This window comes from Panthera leo, chromosome E3 (genome assembly GCF_018350215.1).
Source record: "Panthera leo isolate Ple1 chromosome E3, P.leo_Ple1_pat1.1, whole genome shotgun sequence".
In the NCBI taxonomy this organism is placed as follows: domain Eukaryota; kingdom Metazoa; phylum Chordata; class Mammalia; order Carnivora; family Felidae; genus Panthera; species Panthera leo.
This window is the reverse complement of record NC_056694.1, coordinates 15,285,175-15,309,185: the sequence shown is the minus strand read 5'-3', so window position 1 is coordinate 15,309,185 and position 24,011 is coordinate 15,285,175. Positions and strand designations below refer to the sequence as shown.

Genomic DNA, 24,011 nt, shown 5'->3' with positions numbered 1-24,011 from the left:
TTTACATTTATAAATTTTATTGTTAGAAAGTATTACAAAAGGAATATATATTCATGATGGAAATTTTTTTAAAAAAGAAAAAAGATCTATGTAATCTGAGGGATTACCCTAGATTGGCTAGCCTACCCTAGGTGGCTAGAGGGAACCACCATTGTTTACATTTGAGGGCATGTTATTTGTCTTTTTTTCCCGGATGGGTACTTGTGTGCACCAACTCTCATACTTAAAAAACCTGAATAGCCTCATTCTGTGTATGTTATTTTAGCTGCTGTGTGTTTAATGACCATAGTGTTTCTGCTGGGGATATATCATGCTGTAACCATTTCTCTGCTGTTGTTGGGTATCTAGTTTTTCGTTTTTTACTATTTTAAACACTCCTGAGATAACTGTCTTAGTAGTTAAATCTTTGTTTTCAGTATTGTTTTCTCAGGTGAAGTTTTTAGAAGTTGAACAGCACAGATAAGAGTATGTTGGGTTGTAATGCTGTTGATACGTGTGGCCAAGTTCGTCTGTAGAAAGTTTAACAGCTCTTTTCCTCTTCTCTTCTTTTAAAGTAACTCTGGTGTTTCTCCTAACTTGTGGGTTGCTCGAGGTAACTCCAGTATAATCTTGGTATTGCCTTTTGCCTGCTTAAATTGCCACCCGATGTTTAGTGTTGTCATTCAGTTGGTCTCAGAGCTCTAGGTACTCCGTCAATGGACTTCAGTCACATACTCTCACATGTAACTGCATTTTGGCTGTGTTCTGCGTACCTTAAATCCCTAGACTTTTCCCAAGAGGCAGCCTTACAGCCCTGGTGGTTTCTCTCTTTATCCTTGTGAAAGCCTCTAATTGGACTTGGGATGAATTTAGGAAAAGGGGCCAGATAGTGTGCTTTCTCTCTATGTACGTTTCTTAACCCCATACAGAACTTAACCTATTCTTTAATTAAAAGTGATATTTACTATGGTAAAGATCATAGAAATGTTCTTTTAATTCTTTCCAGAGGAAATACATTTGTTTAGCTTTTGTTAATTATTTGAAAATGCTGGTGAACGGTAGGAAAGGAATTTCAAGTTTGTGAAATATTTGACTTTTAATTGTTTTATTAAAAAAGAAAGTCTTTCACTTTTAAGTGAATACAGTTGGCCTCCCCTGGAACTTTCTCTGATTAAATTAGCTATATTGATATTTGCTGATTTGTAGGTATTTATGTTGATATATAGATGTTTACATTCTGGTGTGACGTGGTTTTAATGACTGTTAGTTTTCTCTAGAAGTGAACTTATTTTAGATTTTTGTACTTTTCTAGATGTTTTATCATTGTAGTTCCAGGTGGTGAATGGTTCCTATTTATTTTTATATGTGATTCAGATTTTGTCTTTCTCTTAATAAACTGTATAAACATATATAAGAGCTTATTATAACTTTAAATAAACTTATGGAACTCTCATTTACTGTTGATGTTTTTGTTTCTCAATCTTAGGATTCTTAACCTAACTAATGTCATTTTTTGTTTTTATTTTAAAAAAAAAAGACTCAAGTTTTTAAAGGCAGTTTTAGGGTCACAGCAAAATTGAGAGGAAGGTACAGAGATTTCCTGTATAACACTGTCCCACACACATGCATAGCCTCCCCCCTTCAGCATCCCCCACCAGAATGATACATTTGTTACAATTGGTGAACCTCCATCACTGTCATTCAGAGTCCATGATCATACAGAGTATTTTCACTGACCTAAAAATCCTCTGTGCTCCATCTGTTCATCCCTCCCTCCCTCCTGCAGCCTCTGATCCTTTTACTGGCTCCATACTTTTGCCTTTTCCAGAATATCATATCATTGGAATCATAGGGTTTGTGGCCTTTTCAGATTGACGTCTTTCATGTAGTAATATGCATTTAAGTTTCCCCCTTGGCTTTCATGGCTTGATAGCTCATTTCTTTTTTAGTACTGAATAATATATTCCACTGTCTGGATATACCACAGTTTATCCATTGCCCTACTGAAAGGTATCTATCTGGGTTGCTTCCAAATTGTGGCAAGTATGAATAATGCTGTTGTGAACCTCCATGTGTAGAGTTTTATGTGACCTAAGTTTTGAACTACTTTGGGCGAGTACCAAGCAGTGCACTTGCTGGATATTGTGGTTAAGAGTGTGTTTTAGTTTTGTAGGAAACCACCAAACTACTGAAGTGGCTGTACCGTTTTGCATTCCTACCAGCAATGAATGAGAGTTTCTGTTGCTCTGCATTCTTGCCCGTGTTTGGCATTGTCAGTGTTCTGGGTTTTGGCCCTTCTAGGAAGGGTAGTGGTATTTCATTGTTGTTTTAATTTGGATTTCCTGATAACCTGTGATGTGGGGCATCTTTTTGTATGCTTATTTGCCATCTGTATGTCTTCCTTTTTGAGGTATGTCTGTCTGTTAAGATCCTTGGCCAGTTTTTAAATTGTGCTGTTTTCTTCTTATTTTAAGAGTTCTTTGTATATTTTGGATAACAGTCCTGCATCAGATATGTCTTTTGCAGTATTTTCTCCCAGTCTGTGCTTGTGTTCTCATTCTGGTAACAGTGTCTTTCATAGAGCAGAAATCCTTAATTTTAATGAAACCTAGTTTTTTTTTAAAGTTTTTATTTAAATTCTAGTTAGTTAACATGTAGTGTAATGTTAGTTTCAGGTGTACAATTTAGTGATTCAACACTTCCGTACAACACCTGGTGCCCATCATAACAAGTGCCCACCTTTATATCTATCACCTAATTTTACCCGTCCTCTCACCCACCTCCCCTTTGGTAACCATCAGTTTGTTCTTAATAATTAAGAGTCTGTTTCTTAGAGCGCCTTGGTGGCTCAGTTGGTTAAGCGTCCAACTTCAGCTCAGGTCATGATCTCACAGTCCGTTGGTTCGAGCCCCACGTCTGGCTCTGTGGTGACACCTCAGAGCCTGGAGCCTGTTTTGGATTCTGTGTCTCCCTCTCTCTCTACCCCTTCCCCACTTGTGCTCTCTCTCCCTCTCTCTCAAATAAACATTAAAAAAAATTTTTTTTTAAAGAGTTCTGTTTCTTGGTCTTTGTCCCCTTTGCTTGTTTGTTTTGTTTCTTAAATTCCACATTGGAGTGAAGTCATACGGTATTTGTCTTTCTCTGATTGATTTCATTTAGCATGATACTCTAGCTTCATCTGTGCTTTTACTAATGGCAAAATTTCGTTATTTTTTGTGACTGAGTAATATTCCATTTTTTAAAAAAAGTTTATCTATTGGGGCACCTGGGTGGCTCAGTCAGTTAAGTGTCCGACTTCGGCTCAGGCCATGATCTCACCGTCTGTGAGTTCGAGTCCCGCGTCAGGCTCTGTGCTGACCAGTTCAGAGCCGGGAGACTGCTTTGGATTCTGTGTCTCCATCTCTGTCTCTCTACTTCCCCCACTTGCACTCTGTATCTCTCTCAAAAAAAAAAAATTTTTTTTTTTAGGTTTACTTATTATTTATTAAGAGAGAGAATCCAAAGCATGCTCTGCCATGTCTTACTCCTGTAAGGAGTCTGACACAGAGCTCAATCCCAAGAACCATGAGATCATGACCTAAGCCAAAATCAAGAGTCAGATGCTTAACTGAGCCACCCAGGCACCCCTGAGGAATATTCCTCGTATGTATATGCTACTTCTTTTTCCATTCATCAGTTTATGGAAACTTCGGCTGTTTCCATAGTTTGGCTGTTGTAGGTAATGCGGCTATAAATATTGGGGTACATGTATCCTTTTGAATCATTATTTTTGTATCATTTGGCTAAATACCTCATAGTGCAATTGCTGGATTATAGGGTAGTTCTATTTTTTAACTTTTTGAGGAACCTCCGTACCGTTTTGCATTGCCACCAACAGTGCAAGAACAGTGTGGTTCCTGTTTATCCACATCCTTGCCAACACCTGTTGTTTCTTGTGTTTTTGGTTTTAGCCATTCTCAAAATAATTTTCATTAAGTGTATTTATTTTGAGAGAGACCATGCACGCACGAGTGCAGGAGAGGCAGAGAGAGGGGAGAGAGAGAATCCCAAGCAGGCACCATGCTGTCAGAGCCTGACATGGGGCTCAAACCCACAAACCGTGAGATGACCTGAGCCAAAATCAAGAGTTGGATGCTTAACTGACTGAGCCACCCAGGCACCACCCCCTTTTAAAAAATATTTATTTATTTAATATTTTTAATAACTTTTATTAAGTTACTTGATTTTAGCCATTCTGAAAGGTGTGAGGTGATATCTCATTGTAGTTTTTATTTCTCTGATGATCAGTGATGTTGAGCATTAATGAAATCCAATTTATCAGTTCTTCCTTTCATGGATGGTTGCCTTTCGTGTCATATTTAAAAAGTCATCACCAAACTCCAGGTCATCTGTATTTGCTTATATGTTATCTTCTAGGAGTTTTATAGTTTTGCTTTTACATTCATGTGTGATCCATTTTGAGTTCACTTTTGTGAAGGGTATAAGGTTTGTGTCTAGAGTCTTTTTTTTTTTTTTTAAAGATTTTATTTTTAAGTCATCTCTGCACCCACTGTGGAACTCGAACTCACAACCTGGAGATCAAGAGCCACATGCTCTTCTGACTGAGCCAGCCAGGCTCCCCTAGGTTCATTTTTTTGTATGTGGATGTTCAGTTGTTCCAGCACTATTTGTTAAAGAGATGTGGCTTTGCTTCATTGTATTGCTTTTGCAAAGATCAGTTGCCTACATGTAGGTGGGTCTGTTTCTGAGCTCTCTGTTTTGTTCCGTTGACCAATACTCTAGGGTCTTGATTACTGACAGTAGCTTTATAGTAAGACTTAAAGTCAAGTAGAGTTAGTCTTCCAGTTTTGTTTTTTTGCTTTAGTATTGTCTATTTTGGTTCTTTTATCTTCCATAGAAACTTTAGAAGAGTTTGTTGATACCCACAAAATAACTTGCTGGGATTTTTTATTGGGATTGCGTTGAATGTATAAGTCACGTTGGGAAGAACTGACACCTTGACATACTGAGTTTTTCTGTCCACAGATGTGGAATATCTCCATTCGGTTCTTTAATTTTGTTCATGAGAGTTTTATAGTTTTCCTCGTATTGTACATATTTGTTAGATTTATACCTAAGTGTTTAATTTTGGGGGGTCTAATATAAGTATTGTGTTTATAATTTCAAATTCAGCTTGTTCTTACTGTTATATAGGAATGCAGTTGACCTCTGTATATTGGCCTTGTGTCCAGCAATCTTGTTATAATCACTTTCTAGATTATTATTTTAGTTTATGTCTTAAGTCTGGATTTATTTGATGAATTCATTTAATGAACTTGTGCATTTTAAAACATAGCCTATTTTGTGTCTGGATATTGATTATGCAGAGACAAGTAAGACATTGTATCTGCCGTTGAGGGGCTTACGGATTGGTTCGGAAGATAGATGTATATACACACAGTTGCAGTGAGGTGTTTCAGTTTCTATATGAGAAGTTTGCAGAGTATAGTGAGGGGATATAAATGAAATTAGTCACTTCTTCCTGAGGGGCTGGGTGGGGGGAAGGGCCAGGAAAGGTTCCATAGAGGAGGTAACCCATGAGCTGAGTCTTGGAAGAGGCAGGTGAACTAGTGGAAGGTGGTTCATGAAGGTCAGGAGGACCAGTGGACTCAAAGGCTTGAAGCTATAATATTGTCTAATATGTCCTGGGAATTGCAAGCAGTTAGATCGTTGAGAAGTAGGCAAGACCTAGCTTATGGTGGACTGCCATTCTAAAGAGCTTGGACTTTTTATCCTTTGGTCATCGGAGCTCTGAGAGATTTAAGTGGTAACATGACCAGGTTTGCATTTGGAAAAATCACTCTCACAGCATGTGAAGGATGGATTATTTGATGCAGATCCAGGTGTGATTCTCAGTGATAGTTATAAGAAAACGATGATGAGGGCTTGAACTAAGGGCCGGTGCCAAGGAGTATGGAAAAGAAGAGGAAGGAAGAGATATTAAAGAAATAGAATCTTTAGCACTTAGTAATTGCTTGGATATGGCGGGAAGGCCAAGTAGTCTAGAATGTTTTCCAGAGATCTGTATTGAGATGGGGATACAGGGGGGAAAGTTACATTGGCAGGAAAGCAGATGAGTTCAGTTTTGGACATGTTGTGGAATGTGTAGGTGTAGAGATAATGCACTAGACACTTGGATATAGAAGTCTTAGGGCTGTAGAGAGCTAGTACATCTTCACAAGAAGATGGGGGAAAGTGGGTGAATCTGAGATCTATTTTAGAAAGAAAATGAGATTAGCTAATGGATTGGATTGGTGGTAGTGGGAAGGGCATGAACATAATTTAGGAGTATGTTGCAGAAATTTATATTCTTAAATGCTTATCTCAGAAAAGAAGAATAAAAATTCTGAGCTAAGATTCCAACTGAAGAAGTTGGAAAAATCAAACTGAGTAAACCCAAAGAAAGCAGAGGGAGAAATTATTTAAAAAAAAAAAAATACATGTAGAAATTACTGAAATGGAAAACAAATTATTTAGACACAGTCTACAAAACCAAATACTGGTTCTTTGAAAACATCAATGCAATACAGCTATGGTAAGATTGGTTAAAAAGAGAAGGCGGCAAACACACAAAAACATTTGTAGTGAAAGAAACATAACTGTAAGTAAGTTAAAAATTGAACAAATCACAAAATAATACTGTGCCAGAAATATTAAAAACCAATTATCAAAGGAGTAATTTCCTAGAGTAACACATCTTACCAAAACCAACTCAGTAGAAATAAAAAACCTAGACTGGCCATCATTAAAACTGTGATGAAGCATTTAAGACAGCTCAACCAGATACAAAACCAAACAAAAACTTGGTGAATTCAGGTGGTCTTTTTGGTCAAGGTCTGTCAAGCTTCTAAGAAAAATAAAAGCTAATTTCTTACATATGTTCTAGAAAATACGTGTCTGCACAGATTCATTTTATGATACTAGGATGACTTCATCCTACCAGTCAAGGAGTGTATATAGTCAGGGAGAGTGTGATCATGGCTGATCATTTTCTTATCTCACTTACAAGTAGATACTGAAAGGTCTGAATAAAATTTAGCAAACATAAATCAGCAATGTAGTTTTAAAAAATCATGATTGATCATATTAAGTTTATCCAAGTGGAAATATGAGTCCGCATGAAAAAAATCAACATAGTTCACGTCAACAGATTAAAGGAAAAAATTTAAGTTGCAGATAAAAGCATTCATTAAAATGTAACACTTGTTTATAATCTGTTTGCATACTTGAAACAGAAGAGTACTTCCTTAACTTGGTGAGGGGTTTCTTTTAGAAACCTTTGACATATACTGTATTTAATAGTGAAGTGTTTCCTTTAAAGGTGGAAATGAGGCCAGGATTTCTACTCTTGCCACTTCTATTCATCATTTCTCTGAAGATTCTAGTCAAAACCGTAAGAAAAATAAATGAAATAGGGGCTGGAAAGAAGAAACAGTTACTAGCTTGTAGTGTGACTGTTTACATAAAATAAGAGAAGCTACAAATAGCCTAATTAGAATTTAAAAGATTTCAGCAATGTGTCTAGAATCACGATCAGTATACCAAAGTCTTTCTTGTGTATACATTAACAACAGAAAATGTAATTTTTAGAAGATACTGTCAGTAATAGCAGCATAAATTAGTATGTTTTTGAGTCAGTCTAACAAGATGCATAAGAGAAAGTTTTTAAAAATTATTGAAAAAGAAAAGTGGACCCAAAAAAATGGAGAGAGAGAGAGAGAGAGAGAGAGACCCTGTTCATAGATTAGGGAACACAGTGTTATAAAGATGTCATTTCTTCCCTAAATTAATAGTCTTTTTGGTGCAATTCCCGTTTACATCTTAACAAGATTTTTCTGGGAACTTAACAGTTGGAACCTAAAATTCATATGGCAGAGTAAAGGGCCAAGAATAGCTAAGACAATTTTGAATAAAAATAAAACGGTAGACTTCTTGTATTAGCAAGATTTCATACAGGTGGGAGATACAGACATGGTGATGGAACGCAAGAAAAAGCCTAGAAACAAACCCACACACATATGGGAGCTTGATGTATATGAGAGACGGCATTACAAATCCATGGGACATCTACGTTCAATATAAAACCATGTTCAGGTAATGGAATTGGACAGTTGACCACCTGTGTAGAAAAGGACTAAACGAGAAACCTAGATTCTGGAATCCCAAATCAATTCCAAGTAGATTAAGAGACACTAAAAGTCAAAAGCGGAACTCTAACCCTGTAGAGGAAAGTAATGATAAAAATCTTTCTGACATGTAAAGATACCCAAATAATACATACATACACATAATCATAAAAGGCAAAGGTTGATACATTTAAATATGTTAAAGTCAAGGACTTACAACTATTGAGGAAATGTAAATCAAACCACAGCGAGATACCACCTCACATCCAGTAGGATGGCTCTAATAAAAAAGGTAATAACAAGTGTGGGTGAGGTTGTGGAGAAATTGTAACACACACGCTACTGGTGAGAATTCAGAGTGGGAGTTGCTTTGGAAAATACCCTGGCAGGTCCGCCAAAGGTTGAACGTGTTACCATATGAGCCAGCAGTGCCGCTCTTAGGGTATATAGGACAGATCCAGCTAAGAGAAGTGGAGACTTATGTCCACACAAGACACATGTATGTTCTTAGCAGCAGCATTCATAATAGATGAAAAGTACAAACAAATGTCTATCAACTGATGAAGAGATAAGCAAAATGTATGAAAAAAATTTTCATACAATGGAATATTTGGGGCAATAAAAAGGAATGAAGTACTGGTATGTGCTACAATGTGGATGAACCTTGAAAACATCATGCTAAGTGAAAGAAGTCAGGTCACCAAAGGCCACGTGTTATGATTCCATTCATTTGAAATGTTTAGAATGGGCAGATACATAGAGACGAAGTTCATTAGTGGTTGCCTTAGGGCTGGAAGGAATAGGAGGTTACTGCTAAAGAGTATGGGGTTTTTTTATGGGATGATGAAAATGTTTGAAAATCAATTATAGCGATCGTTGCCGATCCTGTGAATTGAACTGTATATATTAAATGGCTGAATTGCGTGGTATGTGAATTATATCTCAGTAAAGCTGTTTAAAAAAATCAAGAACCTCTCGTATGGCAAGAATACTGTGACTACATTAAAGAAAAATCCACAAACTTGGAGTAGTTACATACAACATAAAAAATTGGAAAAGACTTAGTATCCAGAATGTAAAAAGAGCTCCTGAACATTAATAAGAAATAGACAAACATCTTAACTAGTAAATGGCAGTTTACCTAGGAAGAACCTAACTGGCTGATGAAGTGAAAAGATGCTCAGTTCAAGGGAGATGCGATTTAAAGTAATGATGAGGTAGCTCAGTCTGTTGAGCGTCCAACTCTTGATTTCGGCTCAGGTCATGATCCCAGGGTCATGGGATTGAGCTCCGCATCTGGTTCTGCACTGAGTGTGGAGCCTGCTTAGGATTCTTTCTCCCTCTCTTCCTCTCCCCCTCTTGCGCTTGCTCTCTCTAAAATAAAAATAATAAAATAAATGATGAGATAACATTCCACATCGGTCCAAATCAGTAAGTTTACTTGAGAATATCAAGTGTTGGTACAAGTGTTGGGAAACTGAGCAAGCCCTTTCATTGCTGGAGGAAGTGTAGACCGGCATGGCTTCTTTGGAGAGCCGTCTGGTGTGACCAGGTCAGGTTGCACATGGGCCTACCCTGTGACCTACTTGTGTCAGAGCCACTCTTGTGCCTGCCGCAGGGCCCTGGCTGAGGCAACCCAAGAAGAATCTCGCTGGGCTCCTCAGTCCAGCCAAACCCAGCTACAGCTGCATATTACACAGCAGATAAATTCAGTAACTAGATCTGCATAGGTGAACAGATAAACTTCCAAAACCGAATGTTGGGTGAAAATAGCAGAAGGATATAGTCAGTATATCATTTTTCACAAGTCTTCGTATGCAATATTAGTAATTGTATGTGATTAGACATATACATGTAGTAAAAGTACACAGAACATACATGGTTGTTGCCTCTGGGGAGAGCACAAAGGATATTACTTTCCATCTTAAAGGATTTTCGTGAGGGCGAACGAATACACAGCCTGCCTTATTGCAAGTGGTTGCTGTCAGTTCTTAGGAGGTGTGGATCCATCTTTTTTGCTCTTAAATTTAAAAGCTGTCACAGATTTTTTTTAGTTGCTTTGTTTAGTGTTGTAGTCTGTTCATGTATATAATTGCTTATGACATGTCAGATTGAGGGGCCAGGGACCAGGGCCATCACAGTGATCAAGACTGGCAAAATTCCTGTTGTCATGGAGCCCAGAAACCAAGGATGAGAGACAACACACAAGTGGAAAATTAATTATACTCTTGACTGGCACTTAACAGTGTGAAGGGACTAACGCAGGGTACTGGGAGGTGAGGGGGGGAAGGGGGGCTGAGGGTGGTCAGGGAAGGCTATTGAGTGGAAACCTGTGTTTTACAAAGAGCAAACGTGGAAAATGTGGGGGGGGGGGGGGGAGGGAGAAACACCTTCATAAAGGACATGTTCAAAAATTCCAGGAAGAATAAGATACTTAGGAATACATTTGGCAAAAAAAGTGTAAATGTATACTTTGAAAACTACAAAACTTCTTGGAATAAATGAGAGAAAATCCAAACGAATGGCAAGGTTCACGGACTGGAAGACAATACTGTTCAGATGGCAGCGTTCCCCAAACTGATCTACAGATTCAGCGCGCAGTCTCCGGCCGAGTCCCTGCTGACTTCCTTGTAGAAAGTGACAAGGTGATCCTAAACAATAGCAAGGCCAGTGTGGCCAGAGCGCGGTGAGGGAGGGAGCAGGGGAAGTGGTGCCACTTCTGGATCATGAAACCCTGTGGGCCACGGAGCTATCACCGATCTCATCCTAGGTCCAGTGGGAAGCCTTTGGAGGGCTCTAAGCAGGGGAGTGGTATAATTAAATATTTATTACGTGCCTCTCTGCCTGTCACTGGGATGGGCATGAGTATGGCAGTGAACGGGACAGAATTGAACAAATAGAAGTCAGCCTTTGGATGGTAGGAAATGAGAGCATCCTCAATTTCTTTTTGTATGTGTTGGCATGTATTTATATCATATTACTGACCTGGTTCCGCATTATCTTAAGTGGCAGTATCAAGTGCTATTATAATAGTGTTTATGGAAGAGTAAGTGTTCATTATAGAATAATTAGATTCAGATGGAAAGAGAAATGCGTATCTTTCAATATCTTACTACTTTGACATAATGACAGTTCACATTTAGTGTTTTTGCCTTCTAGACTTTGGAGTGGATTTATGATCAAACATTTCTCAAGTTCAGTAGTGAGTGACCTCATTACCCCCAACGCCATTTCTTTTATAGTTTCTTTCTTTTTTTTTTTTTTTTTAAGTTTATTTATTTTGAGAGGGAGAGAGAGAGAGAACATGTACGTGCGAGCCGGGAAGAGACAGGGGATGGTGGGGAGAGAGAATCCAAGCAAGCTCTATGCTGTTAGCTGAGCTAGGCTCGAACCCACGAACCACGAGATCATGACCTAAGCTGAAATCAAGAGTTGGACGGTTAACTGACTGAGCCAGCTGGGCACCCCTCACCCCTCAACACCATTAAAGGAAACAACAATGGGGATCATAGGGTTTCTTGGGGTGAGTCAGTCCGTGAGTCTTCTGATTAATCCCTTTTAGGTGGAGCTGATCAGAATAATGTTCAACATCAACCCCCTGGAGAACCTGAAGCTGTACATCAGCAGCCGGCCTCCCCTTGTGGTCTTTATGATCAGTGTCAGCGCCATGGCAATAGCTTTCCTGACCTTGGGCTATTTCTTCAAAATCAAGGAGATTAAGTCACCGGAAATGGCAGAGGTATTGTATATTTTAAGTTTTCCTGTCAGGCTGGCCCGACCTTACCCAGTGGGAGAACACCCTCGCGCTCTCCACACACCTTTCTTTGGTGGGGACATGTTAACCCAGTGAGAAAGAGCAGCATTTATTCACAATCTTTTGTCTTCCCTGTGACTCACTTTGTTAGAAGGTATCTAGTTAGGTAACTGTTGATTTAAATAATGCTATCAGTTTCAGTTAGACTATTTCAGCAATGAAGCGTGTATTTTGGAAAATATATTTGTAAAAATGTTTGTGTCAGGAAGACCAGGAACTAACATATTTGCTGTTATTAAATTAATAATAAGTAATTTAAATTTATCTTAAATTAGCTAATTGCTATTTTTGAAAACTGTAAATATTTGTTATTTTGAAGCCACATGTCATGGAATTTCTTTTAGCTGTACCGATAGCTTTTTCACTGCCAAAGAAGGGATGCTAAAGAAATAGAATACCTGGGTCTTATTTCCAAATATATTTGTCTTTTTTATTAGGCCGAATTTCAGTTATCTACAAACTTGCTTTCTAGATTTTTATGTTGTGGTCAGTTTAAATACATTATTAGGGTATTGCTCTTTAATCCTTAATCTAGGCATATAATAGTTTGAACACTCATAATACAGATCTTAAAAGGTGTATTTTTGCAAATACAAAGAAAACAATACAAAATTAACAATTCTTAACAGAAGTGAATGATAATGTACCTATTAATAAATATATTTTACATGTTAGGAATAATGCTGAATTAATGATACGGTGAATTTACTGGCGGATAAAGTTTCTTTTAGGACAAATGAGTACCTGTCATCGTAGATTCCCGGAGTTCCTTCTCGTACCCTTTTTCTTCTTGGGTGTGTTCCTAGGTGGGAGTAGGAGCGGGAGTGGGGGTTGAGACTGCAGCGTTGCCTCATTTTGTGTGCCTCGTGACTAAGAGGAGGGTTCTACCCTGTGTAATGGGGATCGTGGCCTTTTCTGCTCTCTGGTATTCTAGATCCTAGAATACCTTGACAGGAAGGGCCACCTTCACAAGTGAACTCTTTCACACAGTTTAGGTAACAAGTTTCAGCTATTTCTACCATGAAACCCTTTCAAAGAGTTTCTAACCAAGAAGACACCTACTGGCTGGCTCCGTTTTCCCTCTTTTCTGACTCTGAATCTTTAAAGGTTGTGCAAATAGGCTGTACTCACATTAGGGCTGAAAATGAATATTCTAGTCAGAGCCAGGGCTCCGCAGCATCCTGGCATTACTTTTCTTCAGAGCCCAAGGCCATGTTGAACACTCAGCCAAGCTAAGTGATTAAGAGGTAGCCTGGATAATTAGTCTTTAATAATCAAAATGGAGCCTGACATTGGCTTTGACCAGCTGTTCAAAATGGACTTGAACTCTGCAGGAGAGCAGTGCCAGGATACTGCAGAACTTTGGTTATGATTAACTTAGTGCTTTTCTTTTCAAATGAGGATCTGAGGAATATGGGAGAAGTTTGGGGCTGTGAATCAAAAAACTTAATCCAGATTGTGCCTTCAGCTGTGGGACTGGAGAGTCCTTAAAGTTGCTCTGGGCCCCAGTTCCCTCACGTCTGGAGTATGAAGGGATGGGACTAGAATGTTCATTTTCAGCTCTAATTTTCAGTTCAATTTCAGCTCAGGTCTCCTGAGTTTGTAGGTTTGGGGAGAATGTAATTTTATACATCGAGTTGCAGTCTTACTAAATACCATGCACTGATCCGCTGATGCTGTAAAGGTACTCACTTGACTGCTCAAGGATTGCTCAGATGGCTTTGTATTTAATGCAGCAAGGAAAAGGTTTTTTGAGAGGTAGCCTCATGAAGGGACGAGAGAGAAAGCCTCAAATCCGCCTCCCTGAAGGAGAGTCAGGGATATCAAATAGCATTTAAAAAAATTTTTTTTGATGTTTATTTATTTCTGAGAGAGAGAGCACGAGTGAGGGAGAGGCAGAGAGAGAGGGAGACACAGAATCCAAAGCCGGCTCCAGGCTCGATGTGGGGCTCGAATTCACAAACTGTGAGATCATGACCTGAGCTGAAGTCGGACGCTCAACCGACTGAACCATCCAGGCGCCCCTCAAGTGGCATTTTTTAATCAGTGGCTAGTGTTAGAGTAATTGGAAGTGTAACTGGGTTTGTCTTCACATTTGGCAACTTTTTGTAGACTAATGTTGCTGGGACAGAGAAGTTCTGTCGGACAGCCTAGGTTAGTTTGTTGTCACTGTTTCAGCCTGAGTTCATCTTTGCATTTCTGTGAAAATTAAAATAGAACCAGGTGGGTACTTTACTAGGTTGGTTTCAGTTTAATCATGACATAATGAGCTGTATGTGTTTTTAAAATTGCTTATGATTTGAATCATCAGTACAGACCGTAAGAGAAGCCTGATAATATCTTTTCTCTTCCTTTCTGAAATTGTTCTGTTTTAAGGTGGTCATGTTCCAAAGTCCATGACAAGGGGGGGAAGTACCACATGAATATTGGTATTGACTACACTTTTGCATTCTACAGAGAGAAAGCAAGATGTATAGAATAGCCCTTTTGAGGAATTATTTTAATGCAGCCGTATTTATTTATTTATTTTTTAAGTTTTATTTATTTAAGTAATCTCTACACCCAACATGGGGCTTGAACTCACAACCCCAAGATCAAGAGTTGCATGCCTTTCCTTCTGACTAAGCCAGCAAGACACCCCACGGCTGCCTAATTTTTAAAAAATAACTAATTGTGGGGCACCTGCTGGCTTAGTTGGTAGAGCGGGTGACTCTTGAGCTTGGGATTGTGAGTTCAGGCCCCACATTGAGTGTAGAGATTACTTAAAAACAAAATCTTAAAAATAATGGATTATTTTTTTGGCTAATTAAATTTGGATGAATGCTTTTAATTTTTAATTTTAATTTTTATTACTTTCATTTAAGCTTTCTTTTCAGGTTTGGTTCTGAAGCTAGATCATTGTCTATAAGTATGTGCTATTTTGGTTTGTTTTCTACACAGTTTCTTGAATAAGTTGGTTTAATCTCCTGGTATATTTAGTATCTCATGCCGGTTAAGGATTCATATTTTAGATTGTGAATATGAGAGTGATTTGGAAACCCCACTGTTACACCAACACAAGAGGCTGATGGCTGTATTGTCATTGCTGTTTTAAATGAGTGACTCAGAAGTGTCATTCCCCCGCAGCCCTGTGACACCACACTGGGGGGTCATCAGGTCGTGGCCAGATGGTGTGGTGGCAGCACTTTCCGACTTTCTCACACTTACTTCCCTCTGTTGCATTTTACTGCAGGATTGGAACACGTTTCTGCTGCGGTTTAACGATTTGGACTTGTGTGTATCCGAGAATGAAACGTTAAAGCACCTCACAAATGACACCACGGCTCCGGAGAGCACAATGACCAGCGGGCAGGCCAGAGCGTCCACACAGTCCCCTCAGGCCCTGGAGGATTCAGGCCCAGTTAACATCTCAGTTGCGATCACCCTAACCCTGGACCCGCTGAAGCCCTTTGGAGGGTACTCCCGCAATGTCACCCATCTGTACTCGACCATTTTAGGGCATCAGATTGGACTTTCAGGTGTGTGAGTGTAGCCATTTTCCTTCCAGATTTTCTTAGGCAACAACTCTTCGAAGGCAGAGTATTAGTAGTATGTGGTCTTTACTCATCAGACTGTTTTTATTTTTGCATGTCTCCCCTTTTCTTGAGTTTGAACTAAATGAAGTCAAGAAGGAACTATTTCTACTACATCTTCACTTAAAGTGTTTGGTATGTAGTAGGCGCTCAATAAAAGCAGCCGAGAAGCAACTTTAAGGCCTCGTTCTGGTTTTAATACTTACAAGCACAAATTTTTATTCAAGTTTTTCATCATGGAGTTTTCAATACATACTATAAATATTGTTAATAGTCTACAAATATAAATATTGTTATAGTCTACAAATTTTTGCATGCCTACATTAGCTCAGCCCTAGCTGCTGAAAAGAACTAGAAAAAGGCTAAGGTCTGATTTTGTCCAGTTGGAATTTTAGGATTATGGAAGAGACAAGGATAACATGAGTTAATATCCATCAGGTACTTACAATAGTTCGTGGCACAAAGGAAATGCTATATTAAGTGCGTGTTAAGTAATGTTAAAAATTAACACCTAGGGGCGCCTGGGTGACTCAGTCAGTTGAGCATCCAACTCTTGATTTTAGCTCCAGGTAGTGATCTCACAGTTGTGAGATCAAGCCCCAAATTGGGTTTTGCGTTGGGTGTGCAGCCTACTTAACATTCTCTCTCTCTCCTCTCCTGCCCCTCTCCCACTTGCGCACCCTCTCTCAAAAAATAAAAAAACATCTACAGAACAGTGAGCACTGCCCTTTGACCAATAGTGTCCTCTGACCATGACAGACTATTAAGTGATTCAGGAGAGTGTTGAGGAAGCAGCGGAAGCTGGGATAATTAGGAAAGGCTTCATTGCAGAGGCCTGGACCTTAGAAGAAGTATCTCTGGTTCTTTGTTACCAAGAGCCTCTTAAAGTCCTCAGGTAGCTTAAAGTGCCTGGCAGCCTCCCGCTGGTTTTACAGGCGAGAGCTGCTCCCGTGGGACTGAGGTGAGGGTGACTTCTGGGCATCAAGTGGGCCTTCCGCTGTGGCATCAGAAGACCTTCATTTTTGTTTAAGCTTCTTTAGCCCTTACCAGTTCCCTGCCCTTCCTTAAGTCCGTTAGACCTTCTGATCCTCAGTCTGCTCCTACGTGAAAGGGGAACATCAGTACTCCTGTGGTCACGTTCACGGGCTAATGGCACGCTTTACGTGAAAGAACACATACAAAAGCAATTTGAAAATGGTACGAGTGCTGTTCACATGCGAAAATGGTGGTGATCATGGCTCACCCAGCCCCCAGCTTTCCAGCTCAGTCACTGTGGGCCCTTGCCTGACATCTCCAGGCGCTGGCAAACAGCGGCCCCTCTCCATTTGCCAAGCTGTGGCTCTACCAGGTGAGCAGGCCTCAGAGCCTGGCTCAGAACCCTTGTTCCTAAAATCCCACAAAGGCAGGTGTGTTTCTTCTGTGGGCTGATAGGGGATTCCTGGGTGGGTTTGATTCTAGGATTCATTGAAATCCCAGAACATAACAAATATATGAGTGTCTTACCTTTGTTTACCAAACACCCCCCCCACCCCGATTTCTCTTTCCTAGGCAGGGAAGCCCACGAGGAGATAAACATTACCTTTACCCTGCCTACAGCCTGGAGTTCGGACGACTGCGCCCTTCACGGTCACTGTGAGCAGGTGGTGTTCACAGCCTGCATGACCCTCACGGCCAACCCCGGCGTGTTCCCCGTCACCGTGTAAGTGGCTTCCTGGGCCCAGTGGTTGCGTGTCACGAGCTCCATGTACCAGAGTATGACTGGGGCACTTTAGCAGCAGACTCTCAGGGTGGCTTCCAGTCAATTACTCTGTAGGACTGTCACAGCCAGACGTGGCTGAAGGATTATTTAAGTTGACTTTGGAATCTTACAGGTAGAACTTCTGCATAGAGGTATTAAAGAGCGAGTGAGTCCTTCCGCAGGTGGTAAAAGCATCTGGTTTTTGTTCCATGTTCTTAGGCTGCCTTTCCCGTTGGTGGAAGCATGTCACAGAAAAGATAAGTAAGAGCTGATCCTGTGACCGGAATGACATAACGAAGCTTCCCGAAACGTGAAGTTTTGGTCTCCGTTATTCAGAAGGAGTTATTTTTTAAATCGAGAGCATAAATGAATCTTATTTTCTGTGAAATAGTTTCTGTTGGTGAAATTTCTGCTTCGAATTTTTTGCGTGGCTATCAGTGTTACCACTTGGTCTTTTAAGGTTTTGGGGGTTTTTTTGCCTCTCCTTTCTCTGTGAAGGATACAATGATCTATAGATACATAAAATACATAAGACGTAGCCTATTTAAAAGAATTCTGTGATGAACCCTTTTTTAAATAAGAATAGTTATCCTGTGATTTATCTATTTGAGACATTTGGAGATTGTAGGACAAGAGCAGGTAAGTTAAACATTTGCTATTGGCTGTGTATAACCAATTATGTATAATATAATGGAGTCGTCTGTGCATAAAACTTCCAGTTGTGACTAAGAATTTAGATAATTTGAGAAACTGGGCTTAAAAAGAGCAAGTGTCTCTTTGGCTACGTTGTATGCGAGAGAACCGTGTTGACTGACCTGTGGAGGCAAAGGTCTTAACAACCGGTCTCGTGAATGTGACACGCCGATTTCTTATTCTGTTACGTGTTTAATAATTTTTTAGAAATCTGTGAACGAAAAACATCATGTGATTTTCCTTAAATGTATGTCTCTTATCTCTCCTTTCCACGCATGTGGCTGTGCTCAGTATTGTGCCAGGGCTGCGGGGGAGACACGAGGAGCCGTCTCAGGCCACTGAGCACATGTCTTTGCCACTCTTCCCCTGCAGGCAGCCACCGCACTGTGTTCCTGACACATACAGCAATGCCACGCTCTGGTACAAGATCTTCACGACTGCCAGAGATGCCAACACAAAATACGCTCAAGATTACAATCCTTTCTGGTGTTACAAGGGGGCCATTGGAAAAGTCTATCATGCTTTAAATCCCAAGCTTACAGTTATTGTTCCGGATGTAAGTGAGAAAAGTAGTGTGTGTGTCCCTGCGTCTGAGAACTATTAGTGTAGGCCCTCTTTACCTCGGTGGGCTAGCTTAGCTCATGCCATTCTAGATTTCCAGCTGGGTCGGGAGACTCGAGACTTGGGGAAATAGGCCACCTTTTTAGCTAACCAGCCCTGCATTTGTTGCTCATTTTCTGTGCTGCTCGGCTGCAGTCGTTGAGCAGCTGTCGTGTGCCCAACCCATGGGGGTGACGAGAGGTGCTTATACCGTCTGCTCAGTCACACCGCCACTCAGAATATTTGGTTAGCGTCAATTTGAGCAAAATAAATAAGTTTGGAATTTAGAAAGGTAGAAGTAAATAGGAGGAGCTGAGTCTTTGGCCAGATATGGAGAGCTGGAGAGGATCTTACTTAATAAGGAGGAAGACCAGTGGATCTGGACCAGTGGATGGGAGGCTCATTTAGCCTCCTGCTTAGACTTGAACCTGCTTTTAACAGACTGCACGGATTATTGTAAACGCCCTTACTTTTGTTCTGGTCACTGTATGTCAGGTGGGTTTCTTTTCTCTTTGCCTGGTCCTTTTCTCTTACATCTCATTTTATCAAGTTGTAGAAGTTGGTGGGCTGGGTCCTGCAAGGAGTCACCAATGGAGATCAGGCTGGATGCTGGGCAGAGGCCAGGTTCCAGAAAGACCTTTATGCCTTGCTGAGGGAAACTGTAGGGTCTTTGTGAAGCAGTGTGTTAGGAAGGCTGGTCTCCCACCTGATGATGTGTTTATGCGATGGAGCCCAAGGCTTGATGTTTCAAGGCCTGGAGACGTGTGAAGGAAAAGGGAGGGAAGCATGGCTGGGACGCGGCAGCTGGCAGGCCTGGTGACTGACTGCACGTGGGAGGTCAGAGAGGAGTGAATCAGGGACTTGAAAAGTGGGAGAAAGGCAGAGGAATGAAGCTGCCCAAGGGGAGAAGCCTTCCTGGTGGGGGAGTGACAAGGAATTAGGAACACAGTCTTGGGCTGTCAGCCATGTGACCTGAGGGCAGTCAGAGGACTCAAGAGAAGGGTCTGGATTAAGGCCTCTGGTCTCTGGGAACTTCAGGGGTGGGGGGAAATGGGGACAGGGCATTCTTGAGTTCCTGGGCAGTATAGGAGTGCAGAAGCCAGGGCAGGGGGCTGCCTTAGGAAGGAGTGGGTGGTTCCAGGAATACCATCTTTACTTAGACCCAGCTTTAATAGTTTAGAAGAGAAAAAGAGAAACCTTGTTTCAGTTTGAGAATTAAAGTTTAGGCGAGTCAGGAGGTTATGAACCCTGTTTCCTGAAACCCAGCATTAAAATCTTCCAGTAACTCAGTGCAGATGTTTCTGGTTTATTCTCTTCATTTAGGATGACCGTTCATTAATAAATTTGCATCTCATGCACACCAGTTACTTCCTCTTCGTGATGGTGATAACAATGTTTTGCTATGCGGTTATCAAAGGCAGACCCAGCAAATTGCGTCAGAGCAATCCTGACTTTTGTCCTGAGAAGGTGAGCAGTGGGTGGGGTCTGGCCGAGATTTTGCTGGAGATCTCTGCAGACAGGAAGTCCCCACTTAGTCCCCGTTCCATTTATTATGGATGGCACCTTTCCACCAGAGAAATTAGTTACTGTCTTTTTTTTTTTTTTTTTTTTTATGTTTGTTTCTTTTTGAGAGAGAGACACATACAGACTGCAAGCAGGGGAGGGGCAGAGAGAGAGGGAGACACAGGATCTGAAACAGACTCCAGGCTCCAAGCTTTCAGCACAGAGCCCAACATAGGGCTCAAACTCACTAGTTCGATTAGTGAGACTCGTTCCTGTCTTTTTATTAGATGTAGTCTACTCTCAGCCTAAATGATGATTTTGGATTTTCAGTCGTATACCCAAGCCTTAGCTGGCAAAAGGTACTGATTGAGAATTGTTCTCAAAGTCCTACTGGAGAGCAGCCGACCCCGAAGGGCTGTTTCCTCTCGGTTTCTATCGGCTTGAGAAATCCTCTCCTAGAATGCTGATCAGGGTTTGAAAACTGTTAACTCTGTCTCAGCATGGTGGTTCCACTAGATCAGCTACTTCCTGCAACGGACTTTGAGATTTCTCTTCATTCTCTGCCAAGTGACATTGTTTTCTTAGGGATTTAGTAATTCCCCTGCCTGATCGATGCATTCCGTGTGGCTCCCTGGTGTTTGGTTGGGGACCCGAACTCAGTAAGAGTACTGGGCGGGGCTGAGTTACCTGGGCTTTACCGTGTGACCGGATTGCTCCTCCTCTTCTTTTCTAGGTGGCTTTGGCTGATGCCTAATCCCACAACTGCCCGTTTTCTAAGAGAGACTGAGAGAACCATAATCATTGCCTGCTGAACCCAGCCTGGGCCTGGACACTCTGTGAATATATTATCTTGCAATGTTGGGTTATTCCAGCCAAAGACATTTCAAGTGCCTGTAACTGATTTGTATATATTTATAAAAATCTATTCCGAAATTGGTCCAATGATGCACGTGCTTCACACTGGGTGCAGCGGGAACCCTTCAGCCTCACCTGTGGACTTGGGATGGTTCTGCGTAGCGCCAGAGAGGAGCGTGATCTTACTGCTGGGGAGCAGACCATGCCGTCTTTGCCAAGGTCACAGGGGCATTTCATTGCTGGTGGGGTTGAGGTTTGCTTTGGTTCTTGTTTCAGCCCGATATGTACAGAACGTTCCAAACAGTCTGCACCTTCGATATGATACTGCATTTCCAAAGCCACCAATCCATTTTGTGGATTTTATGTGTCTGTGGCTTAATAATCATGGTAACAACAATAATACCTTTTTCTCCATTTTGCTTGCAAGGAAACATACCTATCTTTCTTAGTTTTTTTGTTCTGTTTGTTTTTTTTTCTTTGAAGAACAAGTAAAATAGTCACATTTTAATACTACTCTAGTTAGGACAGACTTGTGCTTTTATCTTGAGTAAAGAGTTAAATATTTAAAAATCACCTACATGGTAAAGATCTAAGTTTCATTTTCCACATGGATGGTGAGGAACCTGGTCTTGTTTGAGTTGAGTTGGCACAGAATGTGCCACTGTCCTTTTCTTCTCTGTTGTCCCTTCCCTCCTTTATAAAAGTTAAAGCAGTGTCCTCACTCAAAAGAGCTTAAAAATTAAGTAAATGGCTCTAGAGTAGAAATTAGCTGTTCTGTTTTCTGGAGTGCAGCTGGCAGTATAGAAAGAGAGACAGATGATTCAGTCTCATAGTTGTAAAAGAGCTTCTTCTTTGAAGAGGGAGTGGATTTTTTTTCTTCTTTTTACTTTTTGCATATGTTTTTATGCAGTGAACATATCTTCAGAAGGAAAATGGCAGCTCGTAGATCAGTAACGTGGAAACAATGCCTGTGAAATTTGAGGAAAGGACTTCTGATTTGCCACGTATCAGGAAAACCCAAAGCATTTTTCTTTCCTGTGGCATTTGGATGATCTAAATCTTTTATCCCTTTTTCTTTCTGCTCCATATTTATGTTTTAAAAAATTGTGTTACTTTTTCTAGTCCTTTGTTGTTTCTTGTCTTCTTACGGTTTTTCCTTAATAGCTCTTTGCCTTAATAAGTCCTTGTCATTACTGACTTCTGTGTTCTCCTGAGCAACATTATGTAGCAGAAGGGCAATTAAAACCTTAGACGTGACTCGCAGCACTTTTTCCCCTGAACTTCAGGTCTGTAGTCTGTTCCCAATTAGAATTAGTCCTGCAGTCTGAAATAATTGGCCTAGAACATTTGATCCCAGGCATTCTTGAATGGAAAACAATTGGTGGGCTCTTACTGAAGATTATTAAAATAATCACTGTAGTAACTTAATATGTTAATATCCCTTTTTTTTTTCCTTTTAGTACATTTCAAGTGTAGTGATCATACTTGTCTATCCAGTTTTTTTTTTTATGAGTTGCTTACATGATGCATGGCTAACCTGGTCCTTTAGTTTTCTCTTTAGAGACTTGGAGACTTTTATGAGACAAGATTGAGAAAGAGCCATTTGGCTTGGCCTTTAGAAACATCAGTATCATTAAGACCAACAGATTTTAGGTTAAGCTGCTACTGAATTGATAAAATCCCCATGACGTTGAGTTACAGGGATAGATTTATAACTGGCAGGGTAACATAAAAGGAGAAAGACAGGTGGAAAACGTCAGTTTCACTGGTTTGTTCAGTCCAGCTTGTTGCTAATGTTAATTACACTTGTTTTAATAACAGGGAATGGCTGGAATCTCTAGCCAGGGGAGGAAGGACTCTGTTAGGCATGAGGGAAGGAAGTGCCAAAAATGCCTGGACAGTATGACTTGTCCATGAGGCCAGGACACACACTTAAAAAATCCAGCATTTACTCTAGCAGGTAATTCTCCAAGATCTTCTAGAAACCTAGAGTCAGTCAGGCGTATAAAAAGAAAGCGGGGAAGAGGAGAGGCCATGGGCCTGGGTGAAGAGGTCTAGGAACCGGAGAGACTTTCATGGAATCTCAGGAAGTCCAGAGTCCTGTTAACATCTGGGCACTTGGAGACAAGGCCCAGTCCTCTGCTGCGTCTTGCTGGGGGACCCTCAGGATTAGAAGAGCGTCCCACACAGGGCCCACAGGCCATTCTGAGTGACCCCGCACGGGAGCACTGGCGCGTCCTCAGGCATCTTGGACTGGAGGTCCAATTAAAGGTTAGCAACTTACTATTAAATGGTTGTTTCAGATCATATTGATCTCTTTCCTTTTTCCTTTTGTGCTTTCACTGTATGACTTGAATCAGTTTTGATTCTATTTGTAAGTTTTTCTCGTCACTAGGAGCCTGCCGTTTCGGTTGCATTTTCTTTGGCAGTCTGTAGGGATTCAGTATCCTGGTTTTCCACCCTCCTGCAGGCGCTGTGGGCTTAGAAGGGCCGGCGGACCCATCTCACTTACCTTGCTGCATGATGGTCAGTAGCTGATCTGTTACGGCATTTACTCCCAGATTCATTTTCTGTGTTTGAAATATGTGCATATGTGCTTTACAGAATAAAACATCTGAGTTTATTTGCCGTGTCTCTGTTTTTCTCCCATCTGATGGGTGTTTTCTAAGGGAAGAACATATGTGATCAGTTACTGGGGGTGTTTTGCAACCTGTTTTCTCCATGTGTCGCTCATCGTCAGGATGCGGGGTGGGCCGCGTCTCCTACTAAGCTGGCCTCAGCGAACATACAGGTCTTCTCCCTGAGAGTACAAAACCTCTTTGACGGCCCTGGAAGACCAGCAGGTGCCCACAGACTTAACCCAAATCCTGCCCAGAAGTGAGTAAACTAAGCAATGGAGACCACTGCGGAGCATGTGAGTAGACGTGGGGATGTGAAGACGCCCTTCTCAGTTACATAAGCCCTTCACGTGTACTTGGCCTGAGTCACCGCCAGAAGCAGACGCCAGCCGCTCTGCCTTCTCCTGTCACAGAGCTCCCGCATGTGCCAGACGCCCTGTGCCAGGACGGCGCATCCCCTACAGTTATTTGTGG

General features: G+C 41.0%; 1 protein-coding gene across 2 annotated transcripts in view; it reads left to right on the top strand.

Moving 5' to 3' along the window:
• Nucleotides 1-23,542, top strand: part of TMEM248 (transmembrane protein 248) — a 40,433-nt gene extending 16,891 nt beyond the window's left edge. For both annotated transcript variants that reach the window (XM_042921484.1, XM_042921485.1), the window contains exons 2-7: nucleotides 11,707-11,883; nucleotides 15,191-15,476; nucleotides 17,079-17,229; nucleotides 18,334-18,517; nucleotides 19,885-20,028; nucleotides 20,798-23,542. In XM_042921484.1, coding sequence (XP_042777418.1) covers nucleotides 11,707-11,883; nucleotides 15,191-15,476; nucleotides 17,079-17,229; nucleotides 18,334-18,517; nucleotides 19,885-20,028; nucleotides 20,798-20,818 — 963 coding nt within the window. In that variant the 3' untranslated portion in view covers nucleotides 20,819-23,542. The remainder of the gene's footprint in view (nucleotides 1-11,706; nucleotides 11,884-15,190; nucleotides 15,477-17,078; nucleotides 17,230-18,333; nucleotides 18,518-19,884; nucleotides 20,029-20,797) is intronic.
• The last annotated feature ends 469 nt before the right edge of the window (nucleotides 23,543-24,011 follow it).